The 20,838-nt window shown below is 39.1% G+C and overlaps 1 protein-coding gene across 1 annotated transcript; it reads left to right on the plus strand.

Moving 5' to 3' along the window:
- Positions 1-6,783: 6,783 nt before the first annotated feature.
- On the plus strand, positions 6,784-9,143 carry LOC116467532 (dehydrodolichyl diphosphate synthase complex subunit NUS1-like). Its single transcript, XM_032755183.2, has one exon. The coding sequence runs from the start codon at positions 6,784-6,786 to the stop codon at positions 7,663-7,665; it is 882 nt and encodes a 293-aa protein (XP_032611074.1). The 3' UTR covers positions 7,666-9,143.
- The last annotated feature ends 11,695 nt before the right edge of the window (positions 9,144-20,838 follow it).

A 20,838-nucleotide genomic window follows, 5' to 3' on the forward strand; every position in this document is an offset into this window, starting at 1 on the left:
GAATCCAACTTACAGGGGATGTGAAGGACCTCTTCAAGGAGAACTACAAACCACTGCTCAATGAAATCAAAGAGGATACAAACAAATGGAAGAACATTCCATGCTCATGGGTTGGAAGAATCAATATCGTGAAAATGGCCATACTGCCCAAGGTCATTTATAGATTCAATGCCATCCCCATCAAGCTACCAATGACTTTCTTCACAGAATTGGAAAAAACTACTTTAAAGTTCATATGGAACCAAAAAAGAGCCCGCATCGCCAAGTCAATCCTAAGCCAAAAGAACAAAGCTGGAGGCATCACGCTACCTGACTTTAAACTATACTACAAGGCTACAGTAACCAAAACAGCATGGTACTGGTACCACAACAGAGACATAGATCAATGGAACAGAACAGAGCCCTCAGAAATGATGCCGCATAGCTACAACTATCTGATCTTTGACAAACCTGACAAAAACAAGAAATGGGGAAAGGATTCCCTATTTAATAAATGGTGCTGGGAAAACTGGCTAGCCATATGTAGAAAGCTGCAACTGGATCCCTTCCTTACACCTTATACAAAAATTAATTCAAGATGGATTAAAGACTTATATGTTAGACCTAAAACCATTAAAATCCTACAAGAAAACCTAGGCAATACCATTCAGGACATAGGCGTGGGCAAGGACTTCATGTCTAAAACACCAAAAGCAATGGCAACAAAAGCCAAAATCGACAAATGGGATCTCATTAAACTAAAGAGCTTCTGCACAGCAAAAGAAACTATCATCAGAGTGAACAGGCAACCTACAGAATGGGAGAAAATTTTTGCAACCTACTCATCTGACAAAGGGCTAATATCCAGAATCTACAATGAACTCAAACAAATTTACAAGAAAAAAACAAACAACCCCATCAAAAAGTGGGCAGAGGACATGAACAGACACTTCTCAAAAGAAGACATTTATGCAGCCGAAAAACACATGAAGAAATGCTCATCATCACTGGCCATCAGAGAAATGCAAATCAAAACCACAGTGAGATACCATCTTACACCAGTTAGAATGGCCATCATTAAAAAATCAGGAAACAACAGGTGCTGGAGAGGATGTGGAGAAATAGGAACACTTTTACACTGTTGGTGGGACTGTAAACTAGTTCAACCATTGTGGAAGTCAGTGTGGCGATTCCTCAGGGATCTCGAACTAGAAATACCATTTGACCCAGCCATCCCATTACTGGGTATATACCCAAAGGACTATAAATCATGCTGCTATAAAGACACATGCACACGTATGTTTATTGCGGCACTATTCACAATAGCAAAGAGTTGGAACCAACCCATATGTCCAACAACGATAGACTGGATTAAGAAAATGTGGCACATATACACCATGGAATACTATGCAGCCATAAAAAATGATGAGTTCGTGTCCTTTGTAGGGACATGGATGAATCTGGAAAACATCATTCTCAGTAAACTATCGCAAGGACAAAAAACCAAACACCGCATGTTCTCACTCATAGGTGGGAATTGAACAATGAGAACTCATGGACACAGGAAGGGGAACATCACACTCCGGGGACTGTTGTGGGGCGGGGGGAGGGGGGAGGGACAGCATTAGGAGATACACCTAATGCTAAAGGACGAGTTAATGGGTGCAGGAAATCAACATGGCACATGGATACATATGTAACAAACCTGCACATTGTCACATTGTGCACATGTACCCTAAAACCCTAAAGTATAATAAAAAAGAAAAAAAAAAAAAAAAGAAAGAGAAACACTTGTACACTGTTGGTGGGAATGTAATTAGTACAACCACTACAGAGAACAGTATGGAGATTCCTCAAAAAACTAAAACTAGAACTACCATATAACCCACTGCTAGGTATATACCCCAAAGAAAGGAAATCAGTATATCAAAGAGATATCTGCACTCTCATGTTTATTGCAGCACTACTCACAATAGCCAAGATTTGAAATCAACTTAGTATTCATCAACAGATGAATAAAGAAAATATGGTACTTACACATAACGGAGTACTATTAAGCCATAAAAAAGAATAAGATGCTATCACGTGCAACATAGTGGATGAAACTGAAGGTCGTCATGTTAAGTTAAATAAACCAGGCACAGAAAGACAAACATCACATGTTCCTACTTATTTGTGGGAGCTAAAAATTAAAACAAGTGAACCCAGGGAGGTAGAAAGTACAATGATGGTTACCAGAGGCTGAGAACGGTAGTGAGGAAGGAGCGGGAAATGGGGATGGTTAATGGGTATAAAAATATAGTTAGATACAATGAATAAGATCTAGTATTTGCTAGCACAACAGGGTGACTACAGTCAACAGTAATTTTTGTACTTTTTAGAATACCAGAGAGTACAATTAGAATGTTCGTAACAAAAAGGAATGATCAATGCTTGAGGTAGATAACCCCATTACCTGGATGTGTTTATTACACATTGTACACCTGTATCAAAATATCTCATGTACTTTATAAATATACTCACCTAATACGTACCCACAACAATTAAAAATAAATTTAAAAATCCAACAGAAAAACATAATAATTTTGTCCATACAGCTCATGCACATATTTTGTTAGATTTACGTCAACATACCTTACATTTTTATTCCTTTAAAAAGGTATCTTTTTGTAATATTAATTAATCTTTTCATTTTAAAATAATTATAGATTTACATGCCATTATAAGAAAAAATACAAAGAAATTTACATATGCTTCATTCAGTTTCCCCAAGGGTAACATCTTACAGAATCATTGTGCAATATGACAACCAGGAAATTGACCTTGATAGTATTCCCCTATCGTATTCGGATTTCAATTTTACACACACTTGTACACATGTGTGTGTTTGTGTGTATTTAGATCTATGTAATTTTACGTGTGGCTTCGTGTGACCACCACATTTGAGATACAAAACAATTCCATCACCATAAGAATCCCTTAGGCTGCCCTTTTGTATCCACATCAGACTTGCTTCCTCCCCATCCCCCACCCCTTGCCTATGCCCTGGCAACCACTATCTGTTCTCCATCTCTATAATGTGGTCATGTCAATCTGAATGCAATCATACCTTATGCAACCTTTAGGGATTAGGTTTTTGACTCAGCATAATTCCCTTGAGATCCATCCAAGTTGTTGCATGTATCAATAGTTTCTTTTTCTTGCTGAATAGTGATCCATGATATGGAAGTACATATGTTTACCCATTCACTCATTGAAGGGCATTTTAGTTGTTTCCAGTTGGAGCGATGATGAATAAAACTGCTATGGACATCCACGCACATGTTTTTGTGTAAATAGAAATTTTCATTTCTCTAGGGTAAATGCCCAAGAGTATAATTGTTAGTTTGCATTGTAAGTGCATGCTTACTTTTATAAGAAACAGCCAAACGATCTTCCAGAGTATGTCTGTGCCATTTAACATTGCATTTGTAAGATCAACCCAACTATCATGTTATATTATATTTATATATTACTGGTCATTTTTTTAATAACCTCGTTGATTTTTTAAAATTTTACTCTATTTTGTTAAATATTTTACAAACATTTTATATTCTGTATCTAATAATGTGATTAATATAAGCTCATATGTCATTGATCTTAATCTGTAGAAATACTGGAGGCTATAACTGAGGATTTTTTCACTCAGGGAGCATTTATATTTTGTGTCTGCAGCAAGCCAGAGGTATTACCGCCTAAGACCATTTCAGCTCCTTTGCAGTGTCACCTAGTTTAAGACGCAAATTCTGCTCCCCCAAATTGCATTTGTTTCACATCTTACTCTCCCAATTAAATATAGATATATTTAAGATAAAGGTAAGCAGAAGTAAAGAGGAAGGAATGTAGCAAAGGAGCACAGAAGTCCTGAGTGGCTTGGACCTGTGGCATAGCATTGACAAAAGAGGTAGACCCGGGTAAGTGCCCCCAAAATTCACACTGCTCCTTACATTGGAAGAAGCAGAATAAGAAAACGAATAGTATAGGAATCAAAGGAAGTTTCCAAAGGCAAACTGGTACTGTCTTTCAAATTTGTCCTGGAAAAAGTCCTTTCTAGAAGCTTGCAGACATTTGCAAGTCTGCTTTCCAATGTTATTTACAGTATTAAAATAAAAAGACGTTGTTTTGCTAAAATCTCAGCCAGTCTAAACTGAGTCATGTCAGTTAAACAGTGCTTTGGCTACTTTAAGCAATAAAGGTTATAGGTAATATTCCCCCAAGACCAATGGAAACTAGAACATTCTCCACTTATGGAGTTTGTAACACAAATTTTCTATTGACTTACAAAATCACAATATCATTATCACACCTAAAACATAACATAATGCATGCTTCATAGTAGTCTATAGGAAGGGTATTTTATAGTTGTAGAATAGTCTTCTACTGAGGATCATTTGGGTTATTTCCAGTCTGGCTTTTTATAAGTCATTATCAGACCTTTCATAATGAAATAACTCCTAAAAGAATATAGAAGTTTAATTTTGGCTTAGAGCTACACATTCAAGTCCTTCTGCAAGTAACCAGCTCTGGATTTTGGGAGGAGGGATAGAGGAGCTATGTTTACTGAGAGTGTTTCTTGAACTGTGGTAATATGTTTTGGTTCCTGAAGTGAAGTCAATGGAGATAGACAGAATGTGACATAAAACATGTAATTTACAAAGCATAAGCAAACCCAGCCTCTGGTCATCCTAAAAGAAAATGTAATTTAGATTGCCTCCTGCTAATTTTTGAAAGAACAAATCGTGGAATTTTCTCAATTTCTTTACATTCTAACATTTATTGGCCTCCATTTCCGTGAGTTCGTTTTAATCAAATGAAGCTTTTGGATATCTGAGTCAGTGTTAGGTCAAGTGGCAGATTTTTATATTCACCATTTGCTCAGTGAAATGGAACTTTTAAAAGACAGTCAATAAATCACTCTGTCACTTGAAAAGTGAACTAGAAAAAAGATAATGGGAGTGGTAAGACAAATTATAAAATGCCAAATATATTCAATGCAATTCATTCATAAAACAGAAGAGAACCGATTTCAATCTTTGAAGCATAATTCTGATATAACCTTTCTTTTCTTGCAGTCAAGGAGCTCAGAGAACCAAACTCAGCTCTGATACCTCTAAATATAGAAAAATTAGTTTAACTTAGGAACATGGGGCTGTTAAATGATGGTAGCATTTTTTAAGCTGCTGAAGTCCCAGTTTCTACATGTACAATCTGCTCCTAATATAAAAAATGAATAATGAGTGGCAAAGCTATATTGTCAGCTCTCATTTACCCAAATCAGTCTCCTTCCTCTCCCTGCCCTGCCCTCCAATATAATCAGAGCAGTAGATTAGCTCAGGAAAAGCACAGGCCAGAGTCGGGCAGAGGAGGTTTCCAGTCCTGGCCTTGACACTTTTTGGCCGCCTGGTTTTTAATAATTTGCCTTCTGAATCTTATTTATTTATGACACTATTAAAATTTGGATTATAATACATATTTTCTGAGGTTGTTTGGAGAATTAACTTGAGTGGTTCTTGCACTTTGCTGAACATTAGCATCACCTGGGAAGCTTTTCAAACTCCTGATGCTGAAGCCTAACCCTAGGCCAATTAAATCAGAATCTCTGGGAGGGAACCTGAGTGTCAATTTTGTTTTGTTTTCTTAACTTCCCAGGTGATGCCAAGGTGCTGCCAAGCTTTAAAACCCTATTGAGTTAGTACTGTCTGTGTAAATATCTAGTACACTGCCTGTCCCCGCACAGACTTTCAGTAAGTGGTGGCTGTAAGTATTCTATCCTATCAAATTTCACCGTGTCTTTTTGTCTGCCCTTTCTTTCCATTCTCTTATCTGCAGGTCTCTAGACAGACTGTTAAAGTGAGTACAAATTGACTTTAGAGCCTCCCTCCTCCCAGCTTCATCTTGTTTTTCCCTTAGGATCCTCCTTTCTTATCTCCCTGCTCCCCATCTATTCCCTTAATAAAATACCATTCTAATACCCCTAAAGTTAAAGATGCCAGGATAGGGTAGAAACAACTCAAACTAGAATTTCACAGTCAAAGAGCGAAGCAGCCTGGAGATCAAGGTGTCGTCCCACTGCCTCTCAATAAGACCCTTCGTCACCACTGACTATATGAGGCTGACAATGGGGGTACAATTTTGATTTGCCATTTCCAACTCTAATGACTGTGTGGCACAATATGGCTGTTTTGATTACTTTTTTAAACCGTTATGCATTTTTATTCCAATCAGTGTTTGTCCAGTTAAGTAAAAATTGTCGTGATAATTATAAACCAGCATCATCATGGATGCCATGGCATGCAGCCAAACAAACACAGCACGCATCTGACTTGAAGAGCATCCATCTTCAGGGTTGCCAGACTGAGATGTGTTTTCTTTTCACTGAAATGAAAATATAAGTTAATTAAGATAAGTGATGAGTCTGTCCTTAGTCAGGGAAGTGTTGCTTCAGGAAAGCAAGTGGTAATATTGCTACAGGCATAAGCCACCTCATTTTTATCCTGACATGCATTATAAGTGTGTGTCAACCATTCCCAGCAGATTTCTGACACAAAGGTGAATAATTTTCTGCAAGACTTGTTAAATCAAACTTAGGATTGAAAACTGACAGATGGGGGGCGAGGTGAGGTGTTGGCAGTGGAAAGGGGTTCGGGCTCGGGGGGGCGGGGGGACGCGGAGCGATGGCCCGCGCCGGCCGCAGGGGCGGATAAAAAGCCGTCGCGCCGCGGGAGTGGGCGGGAGGGAGAGGGGGTGCTCGAGGGCCACAAGAGTATGACGGGGCTGTACGAACTGGTGTGGCGGGTGCTGCACGCGCTGCTCTGTCTGCACCGCACGCTCACCTCCTGGCTCCGCGTTCGGTTCGGCACCTGGAACTGGATCTGGCGGCGCTGCTGCCGCGCCGCCTCTGCCGCGGTCCTAGCGCCGCTCGGCTTCACGCTCCGCAAGCCCCCGGCAGTCGGCAGGAACCGCCGTCACCACCGTCACCCGCGCGGGGGGTCGTGCCTGGCAGCCGCCCACCACCGGATGCGCTGGCGCGCGGACGGCCGTTCCTTGGAGAAGCTGGCTGTGCATATGGGCCTGGTGATCACCGAGGTGGAGCAGGAACCCAGCTTCTCGGACATCGCGAGCCTCGTGGTGTGGTGTATGGCCGTGGGCATCTCCTACATTAGCGTCTACGACCACCAAGGTATTTTCAAAAGAAATAATTCCAGATTGATGGATGAAATTTTAAAACAACAGCAAGAACTTCTGGGCCTAGATTGTTCAAAATACTCACCAGAATTTCCAAGTAGTAATGACAAAGATGATCAAGTTTTAAATTGCCATTTGGCAGTGAAGGTGCTGTCTCCGGAAGATGGAAAAGCAGATATTGTAAGAGCTGCTCAGGACTTTTGCCAGTTAGTAGCCCAGAAGCAAAAGAGACCCACAGATTTGGATGTAGATACGTTAGGCAGTTTACTTAGTTCAAATGGTTGTCCTGATCCTGATTTAGTATTGAAGTTCGGTCCTGTGGACAGCACATTAGGCTTTCTTCCCTGGCACATCAGATTGACTGAGATTGTCTCTTTGCCTTCCCACCTAAACATCAGTTATGAGGACTTTTTCTCTGCCCTTCGTCAATATGCAGCCTGTGAACAGCGTCTGGGAAAGTAGTGGTCATTGGTTGCATAATTTGATTTGAGGCTTGTGGAGGAAAGGACCCAAGTGACTCTGATGTTTACAAAGCACCTATGAAACCCTGTACACACCTAGTTCATAATCCTCATAATTTATCAACAAACACAAAAAAGTGTCTTACTTGAGAGTGAGTGTGTGTGTGCGTGTGCACGTGTACACGTGCACGTTTGTATGTATGGAAATAAACTTATAAATGGGGACGTATTGGAGAAGGAAATACATAGACCTACAACTTTGAGCAAATAGCAGCGATGTTTTAGGAACTGAAATGTCACACTTAAAGTCTTCAGCCCAGCTACTTCCCTATTTTTGTGGGGAGAAGAGGGCCTGATTAGAACTGTTCTGGTTGTGTTTGGCGGGAGGGGAATAATTTTTGTTCAGTCCTTCTTAGTGACCAAACTTTAATTTTTAAGAATAATATATTGACTTACTGAACTGAAGCATTCTGAGTTGAAAGGAGCTCTAGATGAGTGGAGTTCTGTGTTGCTCACATGTTAAAATCTTGCTCACCTTCAGAGCAGAGGGAATACCTATCTTCAGATATCTGTCCATTTTCATCTCTTAATTGTAGTCAAAAGTATGACTTGAGAGTGTTGCTCTGGTGTCTGTATTCTGGGTTCTGAAGATTATTTGAAAAATAACTCACTACAGTGAAATGCAGACTTTTAAAAATTTAAATATTGGATTAGGCAGTCAAAAAAACCAAGCAAGCATAAAAGGTCAATAAGTTGTAATCGTGATAGTGAAGGTGGAAAACTTATTATAAATGGAAAGAAAGTTTTGATTTCCTTTTTTGTTTGATGGGCAGTATGCCATATTATACCCAAAGTTCGTTTAAAAAATATTTCCATCAACTATTTTTATTTAAAATAAACATTTGAGGGAAGTTACCAAGGCAGCTTTTTTCCTCAAAAGTAACCTGTTCCTCTTTGGAATAGCACATTTTAGGGGCATGGTTAATACCTGAGATTTTTACTCAGTAAATCCTGATGGTTACTGTGTGTAAAATATCTTTAGGATTGAAGGCCTCTGTGGGGAATAAAATATTACCAAAGTCTATAAAAATAAGTTTTACATGTTCTCTTTTATGACAGAGCAGCACTGGTTCTGTTATTTTTTAAATGAATAATTGATTTCTTGATAGGTGTTTAATATTTCTTCCCTTACTGCTGATTCTTACATAGAAACCATTCTTTATATTTGATAAACTGTTTTCAGAAAACCCTTATCAACAAGTATACAATACTTATCTAAAACTATACATTTAGAACGGTGCAGTTTAATACTAGATCTCAGAAGTCTGAAAAATAGCAAAGAAGACTGGATTTGGAAAGCATGGTCTACAATTGCTTGTCAAATTCTGAAGCTATGAAGAATAAATGTTTCAACTTTGGATTATGAAACCCCATTTATGATTTTTTAAATACACTTGAAATAAAAATGATTAAACTAAATTTTGGTCCAGTGACATTACTTTGCACTGCATAATCCATTATACGTTGTACGACTTTTTTTTTGTTTTAATTTATTACTGAGAGTTTTGTGTGAAGCTACAGCATATCTAATCAGAGAATTTCTGATTCCTTATACTGTGATTATGTTATATTGAGGCATTTGTAGTGCAGCTTAAGACTGAATTTATGCCTTTTGTAAACATGATAGGTATAAATGTCTTATAAACATTCTGGAGTATGTATAGCTTTAATGAATGAAATTTAATGGACCTGATTAAAATGAAGGGATTTAATCTTTGTTAAGTTAGTCAAATAAATTACCTACTGGAATATAGCCCAAGCCAGTAAAGGTTTAATATTTGCATTTTCATGCTTTTATTTTCTCCTTCCATTCATAACTATATACTTGAAAGTACATCTGTAGCCTATGATTTGAGTCTCTTGAAGTTCTAGGAAGAGGCAAACTACAAACTACTAGGATTATGATTTCAGATATAGTCATTCCAGAAGCTTCTCTTTATGAGTTCACCTGCTAGTACAATCTCCACAACTTGAATGGCATTGGTTGTTCCTGCCAAAAGCATCACAAGTTGTACATCATCAAGGCTCCCTTTGCACTCCCAAGAAGAACTGGTAATTTTAAACAAAAGTATGTCTTTATTTGTGTTGGAAAATATTGTCTTTAAATTGTTTCTTGTTGACACTCCCCACAATGGAAAAATTACCGAATTAAACCTGTTTTATGGATGGCAGCTTGGAGCATAGCAAGAAGTTGGAGGATTTGAATTCCATTCCTAGTTCTCATTGTGTTTTGTTTCTTAAAACTATAATAATCGGTTACTGTTATAAAGTTTAAAAGGTGGTTTTAATGTGAATAGCAAATTCTGGTATATCATGACTAACGCTTAAGAATGCCTGTCTTTGAGAGGAAGGTGTTATAATATTAATGAACAGTGCCAAATACACTGTGCATATCTGCAATTTAATCTTTGAATGTATGTTACTGGATTAGCTCCCTTCTCCTGTGTGATGGTACCATGCATAGAGTCAATCAAATCCTTGTGATGTTTTGTATGGACTTTGACAACATGTAAATAATGTGTAAAGCCAGTTTTTATGATTAAGGAATCAAATTTATTGAATTTTATTATTGAAAGTTGAAACTTAACATGTATGAACAAAAACCAATAAAAGAATATACTCTTTTCATTGAAAAAAAAAAAAAAAGAAAACTGACAGATGAAAAATTGAACCTTCCAAGTAAGCCAACCATTTGAACTGAACAATATGAAATTTCAATCTCTGTCCCTTTAAAAAGTTTCTAAATTCTATTGATTTATATCTCAGATTAATACAACTAATCGACAAATAAGTGTCAATGTTGTTTAACCATTTCTGAGTTCATGATAATAAGGTTTGGAGGGAAGGGGGACAGCAGTATTAAGTGTTCCCCTTTGTATGTTTGTTTGGAGTTCAACCACTTGCAAGAGTAGTCTACATTTATATCAATTATTTCTGAACTCCCATTCACTTCTCAATTCCCTGCAATAAGTGAATATTATTTTTAAAACTGAATTTTAACCCAATATCTAAAGTACCTTTGTTTTGATCACCTCTTGTTCAGCCCATTGTTGAGGAAGGGATTCCTACCCTAGGATTGTGACCAAACACACAACATCCAGCACTGGACAGATGAGATTTAGAGCAGTGTATTAGCTACATGTACTCACAATCTGGGAGAAAAGGATGCCACACCATGCAGGGCCACGCAGGGATTGCACTCTGGAACTGAGTGAACAATCGGGGGCTGTGGGAGGCAAAGGGAGGTGGCCCCTAACTTCCAGCAGAGGGTGTAAGTAACTACTTGTCTGAATAAATTTGCAGGCTGGCAGGAAACTGAAGTCCACAACTCAGGGACTAATAGGCACTGTGCATAGTCCCCATGATCAAGAAGGGTTGTTTGACTAGGGGGCCTCATCCGTGGGAGCAGACGAAGTAGTGGAACTGCAGTTTGGCCACTTGAGGTCCTCCCAGTTTTCCCCAAATGTCAAGGCATCTATAATGCTAGGCCTCAATTTTAGATTTTATACCACCACATTATGTAGTGAGCATAGTCCAGTCACTAGATAGGATAATGAGAGCATTGGATAACCAGTGGTTTGGCAGCCAAGCAGATGTTTCCTTGTTTAATTGTGTGTCTTTCCCATTAAGTTGTAAACTCTATATGGATAAGCATTACGTCTGTCTCGTATTCCACTAAAATGGTGGATAAATATTTAATCAATTAATTAAAAACATTTTTTATCAGTTCTCAGAGATCCATTTGCACATAAACCTTTGAGTCAATCGTTCTAAGGCCTTAGTTAAGCTTCTTGTTGACAGAGAAACATGATATTAACTTCACAGCCTTATCATCTTCAATTTTGCGATACACCCTAATCCTGTCCTACTTCCTAGGGCTCTCAATAAAACATATGCCAAGTTGTGATCCCTTAATATTGTTCTATATATGTTTAGTGACAGTGTACAGGCTACAAAACTAGGAGCTTGGCAGAAATCAAGAACAAAAGGACCAACACCTAGCCAGGTGAAAAATGACAGTGATTTTGGTGGATACTACACACTACCATGGGTCCTTTCCTTCAGCATTCACTGCAAATGTTATGAGCAGTACGCTGATTGTGCTGCTCTCCTCAACATGTATAACTTGGGAAAATGAGTCAAGCTTTTTGCTCCCCTCTTACTCCCTCTTTACAATTCAAAGCCAAAGCCCACTCTCAAACAGTGTTTCTTAAATGTTGACTCAAGAACAAAACAGACTGAGAGACAATTGTTTAAAGTCAATTTAGAAATATCTACCCAAAGAAGAAAAATAATGAATGCCAATGTCCAGATGGCTTTCATGATTAATAAGTTGGATTCAATCATGTCTAAAATACATAAGCTTCCTTTCTATATATTGAAATTTTCAGTTATTTTGGCTGACTAGAATTCCAATTAATAAAGTAGACATGGCACAGCAGCCACTTGAAGATGATTGTAGTGAGAAGAAAACTATCTAAAATTAACTATTTTAACTGAGATTAGAAAGTATTGCATTCTTCACAATTTTCTCCCTAATAATCCTGAATAGAAAGAAATCAAAAGACTTGAATCTAAATTTGGGCGCTCCATTTTATAAGATATTTGGGCTTGGAGTTTACTTAATCCCTCAAAGCTGAAATTTCCTCATCCATGTAAAATGGGGATAATAATAATTGCCTTGCTAATCATTCTGCAAAATAAATGAGATAGTATTCATGGAAACAGTTTGAAAAGTACAAAATGTTATGAACAAATGTAAGATACTATTAGAACAAAGATTCTTTGATATTTTTGTTCCATGCTTTTCCCCTGGATCATCCAGTTATTTTTCTGCCAAAGAGTAGAATAAAAACTAAAATGTTCTGATTATGACTGAAGCTGCTCTCTGCGATTTCATCATTCACACACAGGCAGCCCAGAGTTTAATCCCAGGTCCAAATCCAGACTCCAAAACCAATTCATTTGCAGAGAAAAGATTGAGTATGGCTTCTAGAACAATTGCCTAGATTAGATTCTTGTTCTGCTATTTGATATGGTTTGGCCAAATCTCATCTTGAATTGTAATAATCCCTCTGTGTCAAGGGTGGGACCAGGTTGAGGTAACAGAAACATGGAGGCAGTTTCCCCATGCTGTTCTCATAATAGTAAGTTCTCATGAGATCTGATGGTTTTATAAGCATCTGGTATTTCCACTACTGACACTCATTCTCCTGCCACCGTGTGAAGAGGTGCCTTCTGACATGATTTTAAGTTTCCTGATGCATCTCCAGCCATGCAGAACTGTGAGTCAATTAAACCTCTTTTCTTTATAAATTACCAAGTCTTAGGTATTTCTTCATAACAGCATGAGAATGGACTAATAAACACCTCTTAGCTATGTAACCTAGAACACAGCCTTTAATCATTCTGTGCCTCAGTTTCCCCTACTATAAAATGTGAATAATAATGGCATCTCCTTCATAGGGTTCTGGTGCCTATTAAATGGGCTTGCACATGTTATGTATCTAGACAGTATCTGACACATATGAAACCCTCAGCAGCTCTGGTTGTTATTACTAGCATTACCTCCAGCCACTCTCCAGCCTTCCAACCTGCTTCTCCTCCACTGGCTACCACAGTCACAAACCTGGGGGAATCTTGCTTCTCCCGACATCCTCATGCTGACATCCCATCATTCATCCATGATATGGTTTGGCTGTGTCCCCATCCAAATCTCATCTTGAATTGTAGCTCCCATAATTCCCATGTGTCATGGGAGGGACTCAGCGGCAGGTAATTGAATCATGGGGGAGGGTCTTTCCCAGGCTGTTCTCATGGTAGTGCATAACTCTCACAAGATCTGATGGTTTTATAAAGAAGAGTCCCCCTACATATGCTGCTCTCTTGCCTGCCACCATGTAAGATGTGCCTTTGCTTCTCCTTTGCCTTCTGCCATGATTGTGAGGTCTCCCCAGCCACGTGGAACTGTCAGTCCATTAAACCTCTTTCTTTCATAAATTGCCCAGTCTTTGGTATGTCTTCATTAGCAGCACAAAAACAGACTAATACAGTAACTTGATACTGGTAGAGTGGGGTGTTGCTGTAAAGATACCCAAAAATGTGGCAGCAATTTTGGAACTTAGACAGGGTTGGAATCATTTGGAGGGCTCAGAAGAAAACAGAAATATGTGGGAAAGTTTGGAACTTCTTAGAGACTTGGAGGGCTCAGAAGACAGGAAGATGTAAAGTTTGGAACTTCCTAGAGACTTTCTGAATGGCTTTGATCAAAATGCTGATAGTGATACGGATAATAAGGTCCAGGCTGAGGTGGTCTCAGATGGAGATGGGGAACTCGTTGGAAACTGGAATAAAGATGACTCTTGCTACATTTTGGCAAAAAGACTGGCAGCATTCTGCCCCTGCTCTAGAGATCTGTGGAATTTTGAACTTGAGAGGGATGATTTAGAGTATCTGGCAGAAGAAACAAAGCATCTAAGCAACAAAGCATTCAAGATATTACTTGGGTGCTGTTAAAAGCATTCAGTTTTATGTATTCACAAAGATACAGTTTTGAATTGGAACTTATGTTTACAAGGAAAGCAGAGCATAAAAGTTTGGAAAATTTGCAGCCTGGTGATGCAATAGAAAAGAAAGACCCCCCCCCCTTTTTTTTTTTTTTTGAGGAGAAATTCAAGCTGGCTGCATAAATTTGCATAAGTAACAAGAAGCCAAATGTTAATCACCAAGGCAATGGGGAAAATGTCCCCAGGGCATGTCAGAGAACTTCATGGCAGCCCCTACCATCACAGGCCCCGAGGCCTAGGAAGAAACAATGGTTTCATAGGCCAGGCCCAAGGCCCTCCTGCTGTATGCAGTCTAGGGACTTGGTGTCCTGTTTCCCAGCCACTACAGCTGTGGCTAAAAGGGGCCAAGGTACAGCTTGGCCCAGGGCTTCAGAGGATGCAAGCCCAAAGCCTTGGCAGCTTTCACATTGTGTTGAGCCTGTAGGTGCACAGAAGTCAAGAATTGAGGTTTGGGAACCTCTGCCTATATTTCAGAGGATGTATGGGAATGCCTGGATGTCCAGGCAGAAGTTTGCTGCAGGGGTGGGACCTTCATGGAGAACCTCTGCTAAGGCAGTGCAGAAGGCAAATGTGGGATTGAAGCCCCCACACAGAGTCCCCACTGGATACTGCCTAGTGAAGCTGTGAGAAGAGAACCACCATCCTCCAGGCTCCAGAATGGTAGATCCACTGACAACTTGCATCATGTGCTTGAAAAGCTGCAGACACTCAACCAACCCATGAAAGCAGCCAGGAGGGATGCTGTACCCTGCAAAGCCACACAGGCAGAGCTACCCAAGGTAGTAGGAACTCACCTCTTGCATCAGCATGATCTGGATGTGAAACATGGAGTCAAAGGAGATCATTTTAAGATTTGACTGCCCCACTGGATTTCAGACTTGCATGGGGACTGTAGCCTCTTCATTTTGGCCAACATTTGGAATGAGTGTATTTATCCAATGCATGTACCCCCATTGTATCTAGGAAGTAACTAACTTGCTTTTGATTTTACAGGCTCATAGGCAGAAGGGACTTGCCTTGTCTCAGATGAGACTTGGGACTGCGGACTTTTGAATTAATGCTGAAAGAGTTAAGACTTTGGGGGACTGTTGGGAAGGCATTATTGGTTTTGAAATGTGAGAATATGAGACTTAGGAGAGGCCAGGGGTTGAATGATATAGTTTGGCTGTGTCCCTACCCAAATCTCATGTTGAATTGTAGCTTCCATAATTCCCACATGTCATGGAAGGGGCTCAGTGGGAGGTAATTGAATCATGGGAGAGGGTCTTTCCCAGGCTGTTCTCATGATAGTGAATATGTTTCATGAGATTTGATGGTTTTATAAAGGGGTGTTCCCCTACACACAATCTCTTGCCTCCCACCATGTAAGACCTGACTTTGTTTCTCCTTTGCCTTCTACCATGATTTTGAGGTCTCCCCAGTCATGTGGAAGTGTGAGTCCATTAAATCTCTTTCCTTTACAAATTACCCACTCTTGGGTATATGTTTATTAGCAGCATGAGAAGAGACGAACACAATCCAGTTCTGTCAAGTCAAATCCCTACATTTGTCTTTTACCTCTGCCTCCTCACTTCCTCCAGACTGTCACCTCTTGCTCAACTGAATGAATGAAAAATGAATCTTTGTCAGTAAAAGACTGATTACAATGACCTCCTAACTCTTCTCTCTGCTTTCCATCTTCTGCGCCTCCTTCTCATTCCCTAATCCATTCTTTCCATTTTTAACTAAATGACTTCTCATAAATGAGAATCTGCTCAGATCACCTCCTGGTTTAAAGCCCTTCTGTGGCTCCACACAGTCTCCAGGACACAATTCAAACTCTGTAACATAGTCACACAGATAATAAACCTCCAGGGTCTCACCTCTGCGCATTTCCCTGGACCTAGACTTAGTATTCTACTCACACTACCTCCAGTCATGCTCAAGACTTTTCGGTTCCTCAAAGGAGTCCTAACTTCCTTCCCCTTGATGCTGCTACCTCAACTATTTTCTTACCTAGAATACTTGCCTGAAATATCCGTCCTAAAATATCATTCTTCAACTGCCTCCCTCTTACTCTTGCTTAATGTCTCAACTCAAATATCACTTCCTATGGAAGGATTTCACTGACCCATGACATGTGATTAGGGCTCCCTGCTTTATGCTGATTTAGCCCCCAAACCTCTGGTACTTCCTCCTTTAGCTTGATTACTTGGATAGTGTCTGTCTTATGCCCTGCATCTGAGCTCCATGAAAACCTTAGCTATTTCATTTACTTTACTATCCTGAGTTCCTAGGACAGTGCTTGGCACATATATACTTAATAAATATGGAACTATGAATAATTAATTAATACCACAGCTCTGACATCCAGTGGTTATATCCTCCCTCTATTCTTCCATAACTCTCCATGCACAGTTACCAAACAATTCTAGGGTAAGGTCATTTGGAAATACATCAAAATTCTAAAGAGTTTTGCCTTCTGAATATGAATGAAAGAGATAAAAATATTCAACTGCTGCTTGGATAACACATACTTGGGTGACACATATGTTAGTAAGTCCTCTGGAAAATCCATATATGAAAAAATGACTTTATAGAGAACAAAATGAATCTATTTGGAAATTCTAAAATAATAGGGCCAAAATTTAAAGCCTGTAATAATTACCACTTAGATTAGTATAAGATTTTACACTTTCAAAGTCTTTTGAATATGTCTTTTCATTTGACCTTCACAGTTTACCTTTGAGTTATATAAGAGCAATGTACTAGTTAGGGTTATGTTCATCATCACTTACAAGGATCAAAATAATTGTAGCTTGAAGAAGACAGAGATTTATATCTCTCTCATGATAAAGTCCAGGATTGTTATCATAACCCTCCTCTGAGAAATACTCCAGGTTCCAGGCTCCTTCAAGACCAATCTTTCCACATCAACAGGGTAGAGCCCTCATCTTCCTGGCCAAGATGAGGACTAAATCTCTATCCATTATGTTTATAATTGGAGGCTGCAAAACAGAAGAAGAGATAAAGAGGAGGAAGGACAAAGGGTACATCCTAAGTATCATAAGGGATCATGTAAATGTCATGAGTGTTATGACATTTCTGCTCACATCCTATTGACTGGCATGTAGTCTCAAAATCTCAGTTAACTGCAAAGGTGACTGGCAAATATATTTTGTTTTAGTCTGAGAGACCATGTGTCCTTAAAAAAACCGAAGTTTCTACTACAATGGAAGAAAAGATTAATGGATTTTGAGGGAGAACTAGCAGACTCTTCTGCAGGTGATGTTAGATGCCCATTTTTCAGATGAGAAACTACAAAAGTTATGAATGGAAAAGGCAGGGCTAGTATCTAAGTATGCTGAGTCTCCACTCAGTGATATTCCTATTACCATTGCTATGGACTGAACTGTGCCCCACTTCCCCCAAAATTTCTTGTGTTGAAGCCCTAACCCCCAGTGCGACTGTAGTTGGAGACAGTGTCCTTAGGAGGAAGTTAAAATAACTTCCTTCTTCAGCCCAGCTTCCTTCTGCCTGGCCATTAGACCACAGATCTAACTTGACCATCCAGGTGGTTCAATCTCTTCCAGTGGTAACACTTCCTCCCTTTTTCCTTTCATTCTTGTCATCGCTATTCTTTAGGTTACCTAACATAACCGTAACTGGTATATTGCCCTTATATAATGCCAAGGTTAACCATGAAGATCAAATAAAAAGATATATTCAAAAGAGTTTGAAAGTGTAAAACCTTATACTAATCTAAGTGGTCATTAGTATGGGCTTTAATTTTTGACCCTATTATTTTAAAAAAGGGTAAATTAGGTCTTCAGTGTAGAACCCTAATTTGATAAGATTAGTGTCCTTATAAGAAGAGGAAGAAAGACCAGAGTTCTCTCTCTCTCTGTACCATGTGAGGGCATGGCAAGAAGGTGGCCATCTGCAAGCCAAGAGAAGAGGCCTTAGAATGAAACCTACCTCGCCAGGGCCTTGATCTTGGACTTCCCAGTCTCTGATCATGAGGAATAAATTTCTGTTATGTAAGCTACCCAGTGTTTTGTTATGGCAGCCCAGGCAGAGTAATACAACCATGTAGCCATCGCTGGTTATTAGTGACTGTTTAGACTTGGATCCATTCCCAAACTTCTCCTGCTTGCTTGGCATTACAGGTCTGTATTCCACAGGCTCTCTGATACTCAGGGATGGTAGACTGAAGAGTGAGAAGAGTGAAGAAGCCAGAGCATTTCTTCACCTTTCTCCCTGCTTCAGGAGTCTCCAGTAGGAGCTGCATCTCCTTCTTCAGCCCAGCTTCCTTCTCCCAGTCCTTTAGACCACAGGTCTAACTACCGTCAGGTGACCCCAGTACCGTCCAGGTGGCTCAACCTCTTCCAGCAATACCACCTCTTCTCTTTTCCTTTCATTCTGTAATTGCTATTCTTTTGGTTGCCTTTCTTTCCTCTGTTCACTCTCTCAGCCCTTCTAACCCCTTTATTGGTTTCCTGTGCTAAATTTCCTCTTCCTGGCATGGGTTTTGTTCTCCCGCCTGAACCCTGACTAAACATAATCAGACACTAAATAAAGCCAAGAATAATTGTGTTTTTCAGGAAAATTGCTATTCACAAATGTAGGCTGCGTGTCATCTTAAAATGTACCATACAGAAATATTTTTACTGTAAAAGACTCCATATGCCATATCTTATATTCAACAACTAGGCCAAGAATTCTACAGTCCAAAGTCAAGTCACAGGAGCTTTAATTCAGCTTCACAAAGTTGAAATTTGCAGTGATACACACCACTTTATTTTAAAGAGAATAGATCACAGAAGAGAGTAGCCATTGCACCAACAGATCCATACATATAGAAAAGCTGAGCCTATGAGGAAAAAAAAATGGCGTTCCTAATAATTGGGAAAGGAATGGTCTGTTCGAGGAATAGTACTGAAGCAACTGGGTATATCCATGGAAAAAGCAGAAATAAAATTTAATTCCTATCTCTAAAAAAAGAAATTTCAAATTAATATAGAAACTAACATAAAGCAGAATATAAAAGAAAATATGAGAACATTTTCATAATCTTAAATACAAAAAAGAAAAAAAAACAGTAAACAAAAGAAAGCATTGGCAAATTTGACTGTATAAGACTTGCAATTTCTATATGATGAAAGACAAGAAATAGGATAATATATTTGTAACATATTTAATAAAAGATAAAGAATAAGATTATATAAGCCATGTATGTATATATACACACATATAAAATATGTAAGTTATGAATTACAAATATAAATTCATTTTTGGGCAAAAGATGGAAATTTATTTTGGGGCAAAGGATGGAAAATTATTTTACAGAAGAAACAACACTGAAGAACAATAAACCTATGAAAATTATCCAATCTCATCTGTAACCTGAAAAATCAAAATTAATAAAATATTTTTCCCAGATCAGATTGGTTAAAAACATCATCAATTGCCATCCAAAACAGTCCCCAATGGCCAAATTTTGAAAATTGGGAAAATTTGAGGGAACAAAATCAATGAAATTACATTAGATTATAACCCAAAGTACGAAATACATAGCTATGAGTACATACTGATATAAATAAGTGATTGAGTAAATAAATAAATGGGGGAGGATAGAATTCAAAATAATGTATGTAGCTACTCTACTTTCAAGAGGGTAGAGCATAACTCTTCTTCCTTCCTTAAGCGTGGGCTCCACATAGTGACTTCCTGTCAAAGACTGCAGGACAAACAGGGAGAAAGAGCGACTTGGCAATGGAGAAACCTGACAAACCCTCCCTCTGCCAGGTGACCAAGATTAACACCACCTCCATAAATCACGTTGATAGCACATCTCCTTGACATGATGTAATGAGACTGGCACTTTACTTCTGTGATTTTTCCTCTGCAAAACCCATAATCCCAGGCTAATCATGAGGAAAAAACATCAGATAAATTCAAACTGAAAGACATTCTACAAAATCTCTGACCCGTATTCTTGAAAACTGTAAAGGTCATTGTGATGGATAATTTTATGTGTCAACTTGACTGGGCCACGATGTGCCCAGATTTTGGTTAAACGTTATCCTGGGTGTTTCTATGAGGGTGTTTTTAGATGAGTGTAACGTTTAAATGGAGAGACAGAGTAAAGGAGAATGACCACCCTCTCTAATGTGGGTGGGGGCCTCGTCAAATCAGATGAAGGCCTGAATAGCACAAAGGGCTGATCCTCCCCCAGATAATAGGGAATTCCTCTTGTCTGATTGCCTTGAGGTGGGACTTCAGCTTTTCCCTGCCTTCAGACTCGAGTGGAAATATCACCTCTTCCTGGGTCAGGAGCCTTCCAGCCTTTACATTATTTACTCAATGCCTACTAGACACTGTGTTAGAGTCATTGCTGGATTTTAAAAAGATGGAACCCAGGTACCTGTCTAATTGCATAAAATAATATTTCTTGAATAAACATTGAATTGTTAGAATACTAATGAGGGAGAGGAGGAGGAAGAAAGAGAGAGGGTAGGAGACGTAGAAAGAAAAAGAGGGAAAGAAGAGAGGGAAAAGAAAAAGAA

This window comes from Hylobates moloch, unplaced genomic scaffold, assembly GCF_009828535.3.
Source record: "Hylobates moloch isolate HMO894 unplaced genomic scaffold, HMol_V3 SCAFFOLD_4, whole genome shotgun sequence".
Lineage (NCBI taxonomy): Eukaryota > Metazoa > Chordata > Mammalia > Primates > Hylobatidae > Hylobates > Hylobates moloch.